At 37.8% G+C, this 17,018-nt stretch overlaps 1 protein-coding gene across 1 annotated transcript in view; it reads left to right on the forward strand.

The window, feature by feature from the left end:
- The first annotated feature begins 3,132 nt into the window (after positions 1 to 3,132).
- Positions 3,133 to 17,018, forward strand: part of CCDC126 (coiled-coil domain containing 126) — a 26,542-nt gene continuing 12,656 nt past the window's right edge. Inside the window, exons 1-2 of the mRNA XM_011361668.2 lie at positions 3,133 to 3,376; positions 16,131 to 16,531. Of these exons, the coding sequence (XP_011359970.1) occupies positions 16,294 to 16,531 (238 nt within the window). The 5' untranslated portion in view covers positions 3,133 to 3,376; positions 16,131 to 16,293. The remainder of the gene's footprint in view (positions 3,377 to 16,130; positions 16,532 to 17,018) is intronic.

Below are 17,018 nucleotides of genomic sequence, written 5' to 3' on the forward strand. Positions count from 1 at the left end.
TTCCTCTGTTCTACTTTGTTTTTCATATATCTCTATAGGAACATTGTCCAATAGAAGTATAATGCAAGCTACATAGGCAATTTTATTTTTTCTTGCAGTCATATTTGAAAGTAAAAAGAAACAAGTAAATTTTAATAATGTATTTTATTTAATTGAATATATCAAAATATTTTGTTAACAATCGATATTTTAAAACTATTAAAAAATTTTACATTTGTTTTTGTACTAAAAGCTTCAAAACTTGGTGTGCGTGTTATACTTACAGAACATCTTGTCAGACTAGCCACATCACCACTTGTCAAAAGCCACATATGGCTAGTGGTTACTGTATTGGATACCACAGGTAACCTGTACCCAGATTTTCTCGTGTTTTGTGCACTTGGCCTGTATTGTCTCTTTTCCTTCGTGCCTCGCTACCATGAAGACTTTTCCCATTCTGCTGGAAGTGGTTTTTCCACTCCATAGGGCAGATATCACAGTCTGCTGTGGCTGTTCGTATATTTATTTTCATCTACCTATTCCCTACCTCAAGGAACCATCTCATGATTCTACTCGCCTCAGTGACTTTAACACTTTAATGTGGTCATAGTGATAATAACCAACATTTCCCGAGGGCTTGCCAAGCACTATGCAATCTGCTTTAACTCATATTTTCATTTTAATTCTCACATCCTTATGACAGTGTTGTTCTTATTTCTGCCATTTTATAGATGGGGAAACTGAAGCTTAGAGAGGTTATGGAGCTTGCCCAATGTCCTGCAGTTGTAGGGCCTAGAATGGAAAGAATGCAATCTAAGTCCAGACTTGTGCTCTTTTATTTTTAACTTGGGAAACATAACACATACCTGGAAAGATGTCTAAACAATAAAGTCTAATGAGTTATTATAGAGCATACAGCAATGTAGCCACTACCCATATAAAGAAATAACAGATTTGTAGAATTCCAATGCACTACTTCTTCCGAGTCTCAACCCCCTTCCTTTAGGATTCCTTCTGTCTTAGAGGCTATAGCCCTTAATCTCCTTTTTATGGTAACTATTTCCTTGTTCTTTACAGTTTTACCAACTAAGTACACATTCTTTATTCATGTTTTTAAACTTTATGAAGTAGAATAAATAGCATATTTTAAGATTCATCTATACAGTTGCATGTAGTTTATTTTTTTGATTATATTATATTCCTTTATACAACTATATTGCAATTTATTTATCCATTTTGTTATTGATAGAGGACATTGGGTTGTTTACAGTTTTTAGCTATTAACGACAGTCCTGCTGTTACCATTCTTGCACATGCATCCTGGTACACATGAACATGCTTCTCTTAGGCCATACCTCTGGAAGTCACATGCTGGGTCATGTATAGGACCATGTTCGACTTTAATAGATAAGGCCAAACAAGTTTTCCAAACTGCTTTATTCATTTATTCTCTGTATAGTAAAGTGAAAATTTTTATTATACCACTCATAGTCAATACTTGTAATTGTCAGTCTTTTTCATTTTAGCCATCCTGTTGGGTGGTATAGTATTCTTTCACTATAGCTTTAATTTCCCTATTTTCATATGAGGTTGACACTTTTTCACATGTTTACTGGTTATTCGTTGTTCTTCCTTAGTAATGTGTCTGTTCATCTTTTTCTTATGACTGTGGTTCTTTATATATACTCTGAATACAAGATTTTTCTTGGTTATATATGCTGTTTCTTTTGTTTCATTGAGATATAATTGACATAGAACTCTATAAGTCTAAGGTGTACAGCATACTGCTGTAAATTTCTTATTCAATTTTGAGGCTTGCTTTTTTAACCCTTAATGGTGTTGTTTGATAAAAGCAAGTCTTAAATATTAATGTAGTCAAATTTATCAGTTTTTCTATTATAGTTAGTGCTTTTGGATTAGTTTAAAAAGTCTGTCCCTTACCCTTCAGGTCCTGAACATATACTCCTATCTCCTTTTATCTTCTAAAAGCTTTATTCTTTTGCCTTTCGAACTTATGGCTATTATCCACCTGGTATTGATTTTTGAGTGTAATGTGAAGAGCCCGATTTCATTTTTGTTCTTCCAAATAGAAATCCATGTGTCCAGCACCAATTATTGAAAACGGTTTTTTAGGCATTGCTTTGCATCATCTCCATGACAATATAAATCACATTCCCATGTATGGGTGAGACTTTCTGGGCTCTTTATTCTGTACCATTGATATATATGTCTATCCTTGATCCATTACCACACTGCACTAATTATTAGAGCACAAGCTTTCCTCCACCTTTCACTTTATTTTACTCTTCCTCATGAATGGTTGTGTTCGCTCTTCAAGTTTTAAATTGTCTTTAAGTTTCTCTCACACAAACCTATGAGATTTTATCTGGAATTGCACTGGATCTATAGATAAATTTGGGGAGACTTGACATCTTTCAGTATTGAATGTTCCAATCCATGAAAATGTTACCTTATTTTTTCAGGTCTTACTCAATGTTTTAAAAAATGTTTTCTTCATACAGGTCTTGCATTTCTTTGATTTATTCCTAGGTATTCGTTTGAAGCTATTGTAAATGGTATCTTCTAAAAATTGAAGTCTCTTATTTTGTGGAATATAGAAATACTGATTTTTTAAAAAATATGAATTTTGTACTTATTAACCGTGTTAAACTCTTATTAACTGCAACAATTCATAGATTCTTTCGGATATGCCACATACATAACAATTACGACATCTGAGAATTTTGTTTCTTCCTATTGAATCTTTTACTTTTCTTGCCTTACTCCACTGGCTAAAGGCATTTATGGGCAATAACTGACATTCTTGCCCGTAGCACACCTTTAATCACTACTAAGCTCTTTTGCCTCAAGCCAACAGCTTCAGAATTGTTGGTTCCCAGCTGGAGGGTCACGAGTAAGACACCCACACTCTCCTTTCAGCCTCTGCGGCGAGCTAAAGCAGAGAGAGTATGCCTACGATAAGCTCCTCTTTCAAGACCAAAAAGCCCTCTGGTTGCTACGCAACGGCGTCGTCCTGATCCAGAGTAGGTGCAGACGGGCTAGAAGCACGTGCCGCTTCTTCCGCATTCCGGGACTACAACCCCCACAATGCCGCGCGCCGGGGGCAGCTGCTCTCCCCCGTGGGGGAAGGGCCCGGCCGGGCCAGGAGGCCGGGAGGCGGAGCGGAAGCTGAGTGCGAGGGACGAGAAGAGTAAAATCTCTATAAGCTGGAAAACCAACCTCGTCCCTAATTCCCAGCCCCGGCCTTTCTCCATCCCGACCTGGAGGCTGCTTCGCGAGCGCGGGACGCAGCTGACGCCCTCTAATTCGCTTTCGCTGCGCCGCCCCAGCTCGGGCGCCCGTTGGCGGCGGCAGTGACGGGAAGCCCACTGTCAAGGTAATGGGGAGTGTTCGAGAGCGAAGCACGGGGTGGCGGCATTGCAGCCCGTGGGACCCGCGCCACTCGCGGAACCCCTCTGGCCCGGCGGCCGCCCTTCCTCCGCTGCGCCCCGCCCCCCGCAGCACCGGGGCGGCTGCCGCTGGTGGTCCGCGGAGACCCGGCGAGGGGACGGGCCGGTAGCCCCCGGCCGCCGCCGGGGACGCTCTTTGTCCCTGCGCCTCTGGCTCTGACAGCCGCAGCCCCGTGGGCCCCGGGCGGAGAACCGAGCGTGGCTCCGGCTGCGTGATCCGAGCGGAGCGGGATCCGGTCCCGCGGCCCCTGGCGCGGGGGAGCGACGGACCCGAGCTGCGGGGATGGAGTGCCCGCGCTGCAGCCACCCTCGCTTCTTTCTGTATTTGACAGCTCAGCTCTGCTCTACTTTGAGAGAAAGTCAAATGCCCTCTTTTTAAATTTCCTCTTCAAAACTCAGTTCCTGGGTGACTGATAAAGATGAACCGAAACTGCTTATACTCTCGCAGGCGGTATTAAGAGTGGCTCAGGCAGCCTGGGTTTCAGTCCTGATCGTCACTCGCTCTCTGGCTTTGTGACCTTGGTTAATTAAAGGCTCTAAACCTGAGTTTTCTCATCGACTAAATGGAGATAAAATACACACCTTTAAGTTGTTAGAACAAGAAATAATATGCTTACAACGCCACTAATTCTTCATTTGACCCAAAATCTTTAGAATACGATACTTTCCCTAGCTATACTGAAGTAACCTCTGGATTTGTGTTTTGTGTTTTTCTTTCTTTAATTATTAGCACCCTAGGTTGTGTGTTCTTTGCTTTATACTGCATTCACCTGAAGCCTAAACAAGGAATTCTTTAAAATATGCTATCTTCTTAATTTCCGCTGTTTTAAGATGGCTGAGAATGTTAGGAAATTGATGACTCTGCTTTTCTGTGGATCAGCTTTAGAGATACATGCAAGGACTTACTATATCCCTCCCCCCCGCATCTGCTGTGTCCTTTGCGGGATCCTTAGAGAAGCTTAAGTGTTTGTTTTGGCAGAGTAAGCATCTGAGGTGTTCTGCAGCCCCGACCTGCGGCTTCACCGCTTTTCCAACTTCATTTTTCAACCGTGTATCAACTTTTTTCTACCCCTCTACTTTTTCCCACTGGTTAGTGATTTTCTCCCTTTGGGATTTGTTTCCAAGTTGTAGTTTTTGTTCTTACGACAAACTGAATGAATGTAATAAATGATTTGAAACAGTTCACATTAACCCCAATTCTTTAGTTTCGGTTCTTGCACTGTGTCCCCCTGAATTTTATTGACATTGGTGATGAGTTTTTCTTCAAGGAAATTTTTGTATTCCTTAGCTGAATTTATTTTCACTTAAAATGTCTGTTTTGTACTACTTTGAGTTCAAACACTATTGTATAATATGTGAAATAACATGTCCTGAGTAATGCTATTTTTGACTGTACAGTTATGGCCAGGAAAAGCCAGTGGGGCCTGATGAATTTTCTGTCACGTCTTTAGTGACAGATTCATTTAAAAGAAATATTTAAGAAAAGAAGGAAAAATCTAATGAATGTGTTTCATAAGGATAACAGAGCCAGCGAGTAATTATGTGGAAAACTTACTTAAACCATGGGAGACGGCATATGCACATAATAATTTCTGATTCATTTTAAAACGTGTGGCAAAAATACTTGTTTTGAAGAAAAATGTCTATGTTGGTGTTATTTACTGCAATGACTATGGAAATAGGAGACCTTGGTTCTTGTCCTAGCCGTGTAACCTTGGGTTCCTTTGTGGTCCTCAATTTCCTCATTTCTAAAATAGTGAATTAGTCTGATTCCAAGGACTCTTCTAGCTTTGACTTTCAATGATAAGGGTTTTTTGATGTTCTTTTTAATGTGGAAAAAATGGATGTAAACCCTTTTAGTCATTTATTTGTATCTTACGGGTACATTTCCACTTGAAAGAGGGGGATACACATGAAAGAACTGGAAAGCTGCCACCATCTCTACTGACCAGTTCATCCTTCTTTTTCATGAGCAGCACACGCCTTCTCTGCATTTTTGGCATGCTTGCTTCTCTTCCTCCCTGCTCTGTATTTTCTTTTACTCTGTAGCATCAGTTTGCTTATTATGCCTGCTTTGTAACTAGTTTGTCAATACCTTAGTCTAACTCCATTGTTTCTTTTTGCAAATTCTTTCCTTTTATGTTCCTACTCCCAACATCCTGGTTTGCTTAGGGCCCTGTTTTTGATGAGGCTTCAGGCAAAGGTGCCCAAAGCCTCCGTTTAGCTCGCTGTGATGGAGTCATGTGGCACAAAACATGATTGGCTGACGCTGTGGGCAGGTCAGACTCTGTGACTGAAATATCTAGTACTGCAAAATATATTTTAGATTAAACTTTTACTATGGCATAGTGATTAAGTAGTTTCCCTTTTGCCTTAACACTTTATATTCTCATTCTGACTTACTTTACCCATTTTCTTTTATCTGTATACTCTTCAGGGCTATTGTCTTCTCTTCCCTCTCCCAATAATGACATCTAAAAATGACTTAATATCTTGAGAGATGATATTTCTGTGTATTTCTGGAATTTTAGTGTAGCTTCTCTCAGGCAGTTCACATTTTAAATCTTAGACCTAATTAGGAGTGGATAGCTGTGTCCTACGTTCAATTCCCCCCTCTCCCCAGATATTGGCCTCAGGCAATATTATGTAGAGAAAACATTTTAGGAATGGGTCTTTTCCCCTGAAATTATATTCCAAGCTCAAGCCTGTGGAAGGACTTATTACTGAGTCTTTTGGAGAGAACTTTATGAACCTCTGAGGTCTGGTGAACATACTATGTCTTTTTGTAATAAATATCTGCTTTTCTAGCTGTAAATTCCTTAGGAGTTTAATAGGCAGTATTTCTTGTAGCACCTTTGGCTGAGTGAGAGTGTCTCTGCTTGCTAGTTGCTACTATTGGTATTGATGTTTCTTTTAGCTGTAGTCATACAGTAGAAGAAGCAGAACGCTGAATAAATGCAAAAATAGAATTTGAAGGAGAGATTTTTAAGGTAGAATTAGCCATCCATTAATGTTTTTAAAGTTGCTGTTGCAATGTTTACATAAAAATACAAGGAAGCATTTCAAGACAGGCAGTGTGAAATGCAGTGTTTTTAAAATTTTTGATTGCAGTCATAGCAAGAGTCTTTTTATATCAAGACTCCATAGATGTATAACTGTGTGCTTGTGTGCAACTGTGTATGAAAAAATATGTATGCATACACATATATATTAAGTTGAAAAAAAAGTTTTGGTGCTTAATTTCCCTTCCATTTGTTTGATGTTGAGTGGTCATTAATCCTCTTTGTGCTTCATTTTATGTTTAACATGAGAATATCCTACTTCAGATAGTCACTGATTCTGTCTGTATTTGTCCCTAATAGTAATGTTGGACTAATATATTTGCCCTGGCTAAGGAGAAACCATTGAAAAATTGCTTAAATATCTAGTTGTTTGCATGTTTGCTATTTGACACATTCATAATAAAATTCTGAACAGATCTTTGCAGATTTTGAACAGATCTTTGGAGATTTATGTGTTTTGCAAATTGAGGTGGAGACATTAAGGACTGTAATAAATATAAAAATTAAGAAAAAGATTTCCCCATGTTCTTTGTTTTTTCCTACGTTTGCATTCTCTAACAGGGAATATTTTAGAGTTTGAAAAAATTGTATTTAAAATGCTTAATAATCGTAAGTTAACATGCTTACGATTAGTCTAGGCGGACTGCTACCTAGACTTTATTTGATATTCCATCTCGCCACAGTCCACTTCATGTTAGAAAATCTAATAAGAATATATTTTTCTCTGTAAAGATCACCATATCAGATCATAACTGTTCCTGTATATTACTAAACAGTGAAATGCTATTCTCATAAGAAAGGGGACACAAAGCTTTCTTTGCTCATGGGTTTCCTTCTGTGCACTTTGATTTCTCCACACTAGGCCAGGCCATGCTGGCAATTAGGATCCTCCTCATTCCCATCGGTTTGTACTGAGGAGGCTAAGAATAAGGAATTTACTGCCTGTTCCCAAGTTCTGGTCAGAAAAGCATTCTAAGGGTTTTAGTTGGAAGGAGATTGGAACCAGACTTTGTATTTCCTGTTCTTTTCGGATCAGACCTGCTTAGAGGGCCTTGCTTGACTTATACCTCATGAAGACGCCTTAGACATTCTCACATCGCCCTCTTTATTTTCTCCACAGGCTGAAATTAGGTTATTTCTGTGTTTCCTTGTTTATTGTCCTACTCCTACTAAAGCATAATCTCTAGAAGAACAAGAATCCTGTCTTGTTTCACCTTTCACATCTATGGTTTCTGGCACATAGAAGGTGCTTTAATAACTATTGTGAATGGATAAGTGATCATGTGAATGAATAAACCAAGTTCTTTCACACCTTAAATGAAACTGCACGTAAAGGTTGTGTTTGAGCCTGGGCCTTTGTGTATCCTCCCCCGCCCCCCCCCGCCCCGCCGCCCCAACCAGTTTTTTTTTTCCTGGAAATGTGTTCTTATCATTGTGTTTGCTGATCATAGTGATGGTGTCTACATCCAGAAGACCTTGTGTTTAACTTTGTTTTACTTCATATTTTTTCTATTGTAGTTTTGTGCCTAGGTTAAAAAAAACTAAGATCTAAGATTTCTTAAATTCTTCTAGTAGTGACTTTGTAATATTTCGATTATGTGATTAAAGCATATTTAAAACTTTAATGTGCCAACTTGATAATTTAGTGAATAGTCCAAGTTACAGATCTTCAGAATTTTAAGATCATTGCCTTAAACTGCCATTACTGTTTGTTAGTTACATTCCTTTAAAGCAAAAAATGAACAAGCTTCATTTAATTTTACAATTCATTCAGAATTTACAAACATGTCTTTCTAGTGAAGGTATGGGAGTAAGAAAAACCTAAATAATGATTTAAGGCATGCGTTGTGGACCAAGACAGCTTCTGCCACTAACGGATTTTCTCATTTTAGGCAAAACACTTAACATTTCTGGGCTTTAGTTTCTTCATCTGAAATGTGAGGGATTGGACTGTATTTCTTCTCGGGTTCTTCCAGGCCAGAAATGGAAATTTGAAGATACTTTAATTTTAACTCAAAATTCCATCTCCTCTGCCCCTCTGCACCCAAAAAACATTGCAAGGAGATCACATTGCTGCTTGGGAGAAGGTGGGGTTAGGCTCAGGGATGTGTTTAAAGTAACTGTAAGACATCTCTGCTGATCATTCACCAGGCTCTGTGGGGTTGTGTCAACAGCGTGTGCATGTTAGTCTTGCCTCTCAGGGACCTGGGATTTAAGGAGACAGGCTCACACATGATTGGTTGATACGATGTGTAAAATCAGTTGTTATATTGTGCTATGAGAGACAATCTAAGGTAATGAGGTTTTGAAATACTTCTCGCTCAGGTAACATTTAAAAAGATTAGTCTCATTTTGGGTGATTTGGAAGACAAGCTGTTACTCATCACCGTCATGCTGTTATGTCATCTTTTAGGACTGAGTAATTAATACTTCAGTGACTGCAGGCATACTGATATCACTTTATTGTGCTTTGCAGATATAGCATTTTCATCAACATCGAGACAAAATCCTCTACCAGCAGAAAAGATTACAACTTGATAAAGGCTAAGGTGATGGTTAGCATTTTTCAGCAAGAAGGTATTTTTAAATTACATTTGTACACTTAATAGACCACAGTATAGTATAAACATGTGCACTGAGAAACCAAAAAATTTGTGTGATTCTCTGTGTAGTGATACTCACTTTATTGTGGTTGTTTAGAACTGAACCCACAGTATCTCCGAGGCATACCTGTAGTATTTCATGTTGGCCACAAATTCTGAGTAGAAATTTTTTCAAGCCTGCAGACTCGTTGTTAGCTGACTGTTACTGACTGACTGAGAGGATGTAAGGAAACATGTAAGATATATTGTTACTATTGGATGACAGTGCGAAAACTGGCTTGATTGGGGGAGATATTTTTTGTGGTTAATGAGAAATAAATTTGGTCTCTGGGAACTGAATTATGGAGGACCATGAGAGTTAATCAGAGGAGTTTTATTTGGGCCTAATAAAACATCACCAGTATTAACTCAAGTTATACAAGTTATTAAGAATTAACTGGCATTGCTGCATAAGCGTCTGATGTTAATTATAATAAAGGTTAATATTTATTGAGTAGGGTGAGGTGTCATTTACCCTCACCAGGATTAGGAAGAGACTGTTGACGATCAGGACATCAGGGTTTAGGGAGACAAAATAACTCGCTCAAGGTTTTAAAGATAGACTGTGTAATTTCATATGGAGAATGATGGAGTGCTTTGAGGCTGGAGGTGTGGTAGGAGTGGGAGTGCTACTTTCTGAAGAGGTGATGTTCGAACTAGGATGAAAGGAACAAGGCACGGGAAGAGCTTATACAGCAGGGGAATAGCAGCATATAGACCCTGAGGTCAAAGAATTTGGTGTTTTCGTCTGGTGTGGCCAAAGCACCATGAGCAAGGGGGAAGTGGTGTGTGATTAAGACAGAGAAATAAAAGTAGAAGTCAGATTATGCAGGGCCTCCTGGATTGTGGTAGACTTTTCATTGTATTTTAAGTGCAGTGGGAAATTGTCGAAGAGTTGTTAAACAGGCGAGTGATATGACTTGATGTGTGTGTGAGTATGGTAAAAAATACATAACCATAAAATGTACCATGTTAGCCATTTTAAGTGTATATAGTTCAGTAGCATTAAATACAGTCACATTGTCATACAACCGTCACCACTGTACTTCTCCAGAACTTCTTCATCATTCCAGAATGGACGTCTGTACCCTAATCTTAAAACCATAGCTCTCTATTCTCCTTCCTCCCCAGCTCTTGGTATCCAGCATTCTACTTTTTGTCTCTGTGTATCTGACGATTGTAGCTACCTATATCAGTGGAATCATACCATATTTGTCCTTTTGTGCCTGTCTTATTTAATTTAACTTAGTATAATATCTTTAAGGTTCGTCCATGTTGTAGCTTGTAGTTTGTATCAGAATTTTATTCCCTTTTAAGGCTGAATAATAATCCTTTATATGTATATAGCACATTTTTTTTATCTGCTCATCTATTGATGAACACTTAGGTTGTTTCCACTTTTGGCTATTGTGAATAATGCTGCAATGACCATGGCTATACAAGTATCTCTTTTGAGTCCTTGCTTTCAGTTCTTTTGTGATTATACCCAGAAGCAGAATTGCTGGATCATATGATAATTCCGTACCATTTCACATTCCCACAAGCAATGCATAAGAGTTTCAATTTTTGCATATCCACACCAACAGTTCTTTTTTTTTTAATAGCTTTTGCGGGAGGAACAAACTTCCCTCTACCCTCAGGGTTCTTGGCTGGTCTAATAAATAGACATGAAACAGATTAGCAAGAGAAAATAACCAAATTTAATACATACATATATATAGGAACCCCATATACATGAAAGTCAGAGACCCCGCATGCAAGAGAGGTTTGGAGATAGAAAGGGACCATGGGTATATAAGACATCCTGAGCTAGGGATGATTTAAGGTGCCTTGGGGTTTTCAAAGGGTCATTGCAGGATGGTAAGAAAAGCAGGTACTTAAGTGGAAATTTGTCCTGCCCTGTAGATGTGCTGAAAGAGGTTTACTCTGATAATCTCTTATTCTGGGAAAGGCCACTAATTCAAGTTTTTCTAGGTAGTTAAAAGGGAGGGGCAGAATTTTCTCTTGAGCCTGAAGCTAAAATTGCCCTTAGCTCAAAACTATGTATACCACAGCAGCACATCTTGTGGGGAACTCGTAATGAACCCCACAAGCTGTAAGAAAAATACTTTTTCCTCTACCTTCTCATGTTCAATGTCTGTGCTCTGTAAATTAAATTGACAAAAGACATTAACAGGAAAAAAAGATTTGTTTCATATACAAATGAAGGGCCTCACAGAAATGAAAACTCTTAAGAAGCAGTTAGGCCTCAGAGTTTATATATAATTTAAACAAAGAGCCATAAATTGTGGAGATGTGACAAGGCAAAGGGAAAGGAGTTTGAGTTCCTAGGGGCAGTAAATTGTGGGAAGGTAAATATATGGGGGAAACCAATGGAATATAAGGGTTGTTTTATTTGACTCAACATCAACTCCACTTTCTCATGGGAAATTCATGTCTTGCTTTAAGGTAGAAAGGCGGGCAGGGAGTCCTTGCATCTACTGTTTCTCAGTTATCCTCAGGTCAAAATCCTTATATGAAAGTGGGAAATTTTGCTGTGGCATACTCTGATGCCCTTCATAGGCATTCTAACCGATGTTAAGTGGTATTTCATTGTGGTTTTAATTTGTATTTCCCTAATGATCAGTGATTAGAGCATGTCTTCATGTGCTTATTGGCCATTTGCATCTCTCCTTTGGAGAAATGTTCAAAATGTGACTATTCGAATCATGACTTTTGTTTTTGAAAGAACATTTTGGCTGTAGTGAGGACAATGGCTTGAAATGGGGTTGAAGAGGAATTGGGAAACCACTTGAAAAGCAGCTGCAGGGATCCAGTTGGAGATAGTGGTACTTGGACTACACTCTGTTGCCCTCCTTCAGGTCTAGTACTCTACAGATTCTTCAATTTAATTGTGTCTCCATGCCTTACTTCTACCTTTGGGCCATATAGACTGTAATACCTTTTATAATTTCTGCAGTTGAGTGAGACCTTTCCCCTGGGAATCCTAAAAATATTCCATAACCTATCTTAGGTCCACATAATAATGATGATGAAGGTGATGATGGTTTTATTTTTGCTTTTAAAAACTCCCCTGCTGTTACTGTAACAGTGCAAAACTTTTTAAAAAATGACTTTCCTTTAGCCTTCATTCAAATCGGCCTTGTGTAGTCTAATAGCACCATGACTCACTTGCTTCTTTCCTTATCTTTCCACATGCTATACAAACACTTACTTAATCAGTAAGCCCTTAGGTTAGCATCAACAGCCTTAGGTCTATTGACCACAGAAAAAGTTTCTGTCAAACTAAAGATAACGTTTTGACCTCAGTTGTATTTCAGCTCCAGACTCATGAAGGCAGAAGACCCCACTGGCATCTGCTCGAAACCAGACGGACCGGCGCTATGACTGACATCAGGACCTGATGCAGTGATCAGCTGCCTCCTACCCTAGGCCTGACCAATCAGTAGAGTCCACGACCCCAACTCCCTTAGCTACCATGACTAATGAGTTTTCCCCTGTATAACCTGTGCCCTAGAGCAGTGGTCCCCAACCTTTTTGGAACTAAGGACAGTGCTCCTATGAGAATCTAATGCCTGATGAGCTGAGGTGGTGATGCTAGCACTGGGGAGCGGCTGCAAATACAGATGAAGCTTCGCTTGCTCTCCTGCCACTCACCTCCTGCTGTGTGGCCTGGTTTCTAACAGGCTGCAGATAGTATCAGTCCATGGCCCAGGGGTTGGGGGCCCCTGCCCTAGAGGCCGTCCAGGAGGCAGGTCTTTGAGTGCTAGTGCACCTGTGTCTTCAGTATGGCGCCATTTCCTTAAATAAACCTTTACTTTCTTTGCTGCAAACCCTTGCTGGTATCTTGTTTGGCTTTTATGAGCACAGGCAAAACAAACCCCTTTATTTTGGTAACATTACTTATGATGAATTTGAAGTTTGTTTTCCTTTTTTTCTTTAAAAAATTTTTCAAATACATTTGACAGTCAATATTATTTTATACTGGTATAGAATACTAGTTAGACATTTATGTAATTTACAAAGTGATTCCCCCTGATAACTCTCATACCCACCTGGCATCATACATAGTTATTACAATATTATTGACTATATTCTCTATGTAGTACTTTACATCCTTGTGACTGTTTTATAACTACCCATTTTTTCTTCTTAATCCCCTCACTTTTTTCACCCAGTCCCTCAAACCCCCTCCTGTCTGGCAACCATCAGTTTGTTCTCTGTATCTATGAGTCTGTTTCTGTTTTGTATGTTTATTTATTTTGATTTTTAGATTCCACATGTAAGTGAAATAAGGTATTTGCCTTTGACTTATTTCACTTAGCATAATACTCTCTAGGTCCATCCATGTTGTTGTAAATGGTTAAGATTTTATTCTTTTTTTATGGCCAAGTAATATTCTATTGTATATACGTACCACATCATATTTATCCGATTGTCCATTGATGGGCACTTAGGTTGCCTCCATATCTTGGCTACTGTAAATAATGCTGCAGTGAACATAGAAGTTTGTAAATATTTTTGAATTAGTGTTTTGAATTTCTTTGGTTAAATACCCAAAAGTGGAATCGCTGGGTCTTAAGGTAGTTCTATTATTAATTTTTGAGGAAACTCCATACTGTTTTCCATAGTTGGTATACCAATTTGCAATCCCACCAACAGTGCATGAGGGTTCCCTTTTCTCGACATCCTCGCCAACGCATTGATTTATTGATGATAGCCATTCTAACAATTGTGAAGTGTGATATCTCATTGTGATTTTATGCATTTTTCTGATGATTAGTGATATTGAGCATCTTTTCATGTCTCTTGGCCATATGTATATTTTTAGAGAAATGTCTGTTCAGGTCCTCTGCCCATTTTTAAATTGGGTTGTTTATTTTTTTTGGTGTTAAGTTGTATGACTTCTTTATAAATTTTGAATATTAACCCCTAATTGGATGTATCATTGACGAATATCTTCTCCCATTCAGGAGGTTGTCTTTTCGTTTAGTCGATGGTTTTCTTTCCTGTGCAAAAACTTTTTAGTTTGATGTATTTCCATTTGTTTATTTTTTCTTTTGTATCCCTTGCTTGAAGAATTATATCAGAAAAACGTATTACTAAGAGCAATGTCAGAGAGTTTACTGCCTGTTTTCTCCCAGGAGTTTTGCGGTTTGAGGTCTTACATTTAAGTCTTTAATCCATTTTGAGTTTATTCTTATATACGGTATAAGACAGTGGTCTAGTTTTTGCATATATCTGTCCGGTTTTCCCAACCCCGTTTACTGAATATACTGTCTTTATCCCATTGTGTATAGTTAGAGAAGATGCTTGATAGGATTTCAGTTTTCTTAAATTTATTGAGACTTGTTTTGTGGCCTAATGTGGTCTATTTTGGAAAACGTTCCATGTGCACTTAAAAAGAATGTATATTCTGCTGTGTTGGGGCTAAATGCTCTAAAAATATCAATTTAAATCCATCTGGTTTAATGTGTCCCAGAATTTATTAGAAGTGTATCAGGGATTGGGTGGCAGTGTGGGAGAAAGGAACGGGACAGGTGAATTGGCAGGGCAGAAGATCCTCCACTTTACATGCACACACACATCTACTAGAGAATCTTTGATTGTCTGTGTTTTGTATTTGATATTTTATATAAGATTTAAAAAAGTTTTGAGAGCACCTGTGCTATAAAACAAATTTCTAGGGCAGAATCATAGCTTCCCTGGTGCCTACCATATATGCTCAGTAAATGTTTGTTGAAATTGATCGAATGCTCTGCAGAGTTTACTTTAATTAATACTATATTTATTTCTAGTCTTATCTTCGTATTGTATTTCATTATGTGATTATACCCTATTAAGTGGATTAAAATTGGTACGTTTTATTTGCCCATAGTACAGGAAGTTAAAAGTTCTTAAGGATTATTTTTATTAAACTGTGAAATGCACTTTTTGACTCTAGGTGTATTTCTAACGTAAATAATTTTATTTCATTAGAGTTTTTTAAAGTAAACTTATTGGGGGTAACATTGGCTAATAACATTGTATAGGTTTCAAGTGTACAATTCTGTAATACATCATCTGTATATTGTGTTATGTGCTCATCACCTAAATCTAGTTTCCTTCTGTCACCATATATTTGACCCCCTTTACCCTCTTCAGCCTTTTCCCACACTTTGAGTTTTCTTCACGGGACGCTTTGGTGATTCACAGACTTTATTACTTTTCATGTCTTTTTAGATTCTGTGATTGTCATCACCTTTCTCTTTTTTAAAAAATTGAAGTATAGCTTTTTCATTTTCCCTTAAATCATAAAAATATATACCTGCATCATTTAAAGTTTAGAATTGTGAATTTGGAAATATAAAAAAGATTATTAACAAGTTTTAACACTTGTCATTATGTCTGGTATAAACGTAGATGTATAGACTTGGAAATTATGTTATTTTTCACCTTAGATTGGCTGCTTCTTAAGATTATCTTTTTGCCATTAGTAATATTTTCTAGTGATATTTTTATATTGACACATTATTTATATTGTAGGATTTTTTTTTTTTTCAGAGAGGCATTTGGTTTTGTAATCTGTTTCACCTTTCCTTATATCTGACTTTCATTTTGGCATCTATCTTTTTTGAGTGGGAGTAGTTTTTAGATATTTGGGCTGGTGACCTGTATTTGAATAGATGGAGATTTCCTATAAATCTTGTATCCAGAGTTTTAGTTACAAACGACAAGGAGTCATTTAAAGAATTTTGTGACTGGTGGCATTTTTTTTCAGATATTTTGAATTGTCATTTATTTCTAATTTGAATTTTTGAAGATCTTTGTAAATGAGATGGATGGAGGACCTGGAAGCTTGCTTAGTGGTGGAGAAAGTTGGCAAAGAAGATGATATAGTTCCAAATCAGAACTATTTAAAGAATTTCTTCTTAAATCTGTCATTGTCTGTTCTGTTACTGATATAGGTTATGACTAATCACCTTTTTTCTTCTCAGTTTTACAGAGTTAACTGGAGGTGGGAGGCAACTTTGCTGAAGATGAAGAATATACAATATTAAAGGAGAAGGAGGAAATTTTTTCTTTTTTCTTTCAAAAGGATTGTTTGGTGGCTTGTCTCTAGTTATCAGTTTTCAGCCGAGTCTGTTTGCTTCATCCGAAATGATTTTTACAATCTCAAGAAAAAGTATGTCCCAGAAATTGAGTTTACTATTGCTTATATTTGGACTCATTTGGGGGTTGATGTTACTCCACTATACTTTTCAACAACCAAGACATCAAAGCAGTGTCAAGTTACGTGAACAAATACTAGATTTAAGCAAAAGATACGTTAAAGCTTTAGCAGAGGAAAATAAGAACACAATGGATGTCGAGAGTGGCGCTTCGATGGCAGGATATGGTAAGATAACTGTAGAATATTTCTAGTTTTCCTCTTCGCCCTATCCCCATTTAAAGATAGTCATGGAACTCCAACACATTACTTCCTGCCTCGATGTATTGAAAAGTGGAAATAATATAAATATTCATATACTCATCAACTAGATGTAATGGTTATTATCATTTTGCAATATTTGTTTTATCTAATTTTTGGAGCATATTTAAATTATAGAAATTATGATATTTTGCTGCTAGATATTTCCATATGTATATCTAAAAGATGACCTTTTTCTACATAATTAGAATACTATTATCATACTTTGTTCATGTTTACATTTTCCCAATTATCCCAATATAGACCACAATTATGTAACATCTCTTAATTCCTACCTCTTTCTCCAGTGTTGTTTATTGCCATTCGCCCTTTCACATCCCCGGTTCCTGCTCTGTTTTAAGTTCTGTATGCATGACATGTTCTCTCTTGCTTTTAAGACTTAAACAAGAGAGAA

Source organism: Pteropus vampyrus, unplaced genomic scaffold (assembly GCF_000151845.1).
Source record: "Pteropus vampyrus isolate Shadow unplaced genomic scaffold, Pvam_2.0 Scaffold69, whole genome shotgun sequence".
In the NCBI taxonomy this organism is placed as follows: domain Eukaryota; kingdom Metazoa; phylum Chordata; class Mammalia; order Chiroptera; family Pteropodidae; genus Pteropus; species Pteropus vampyrus.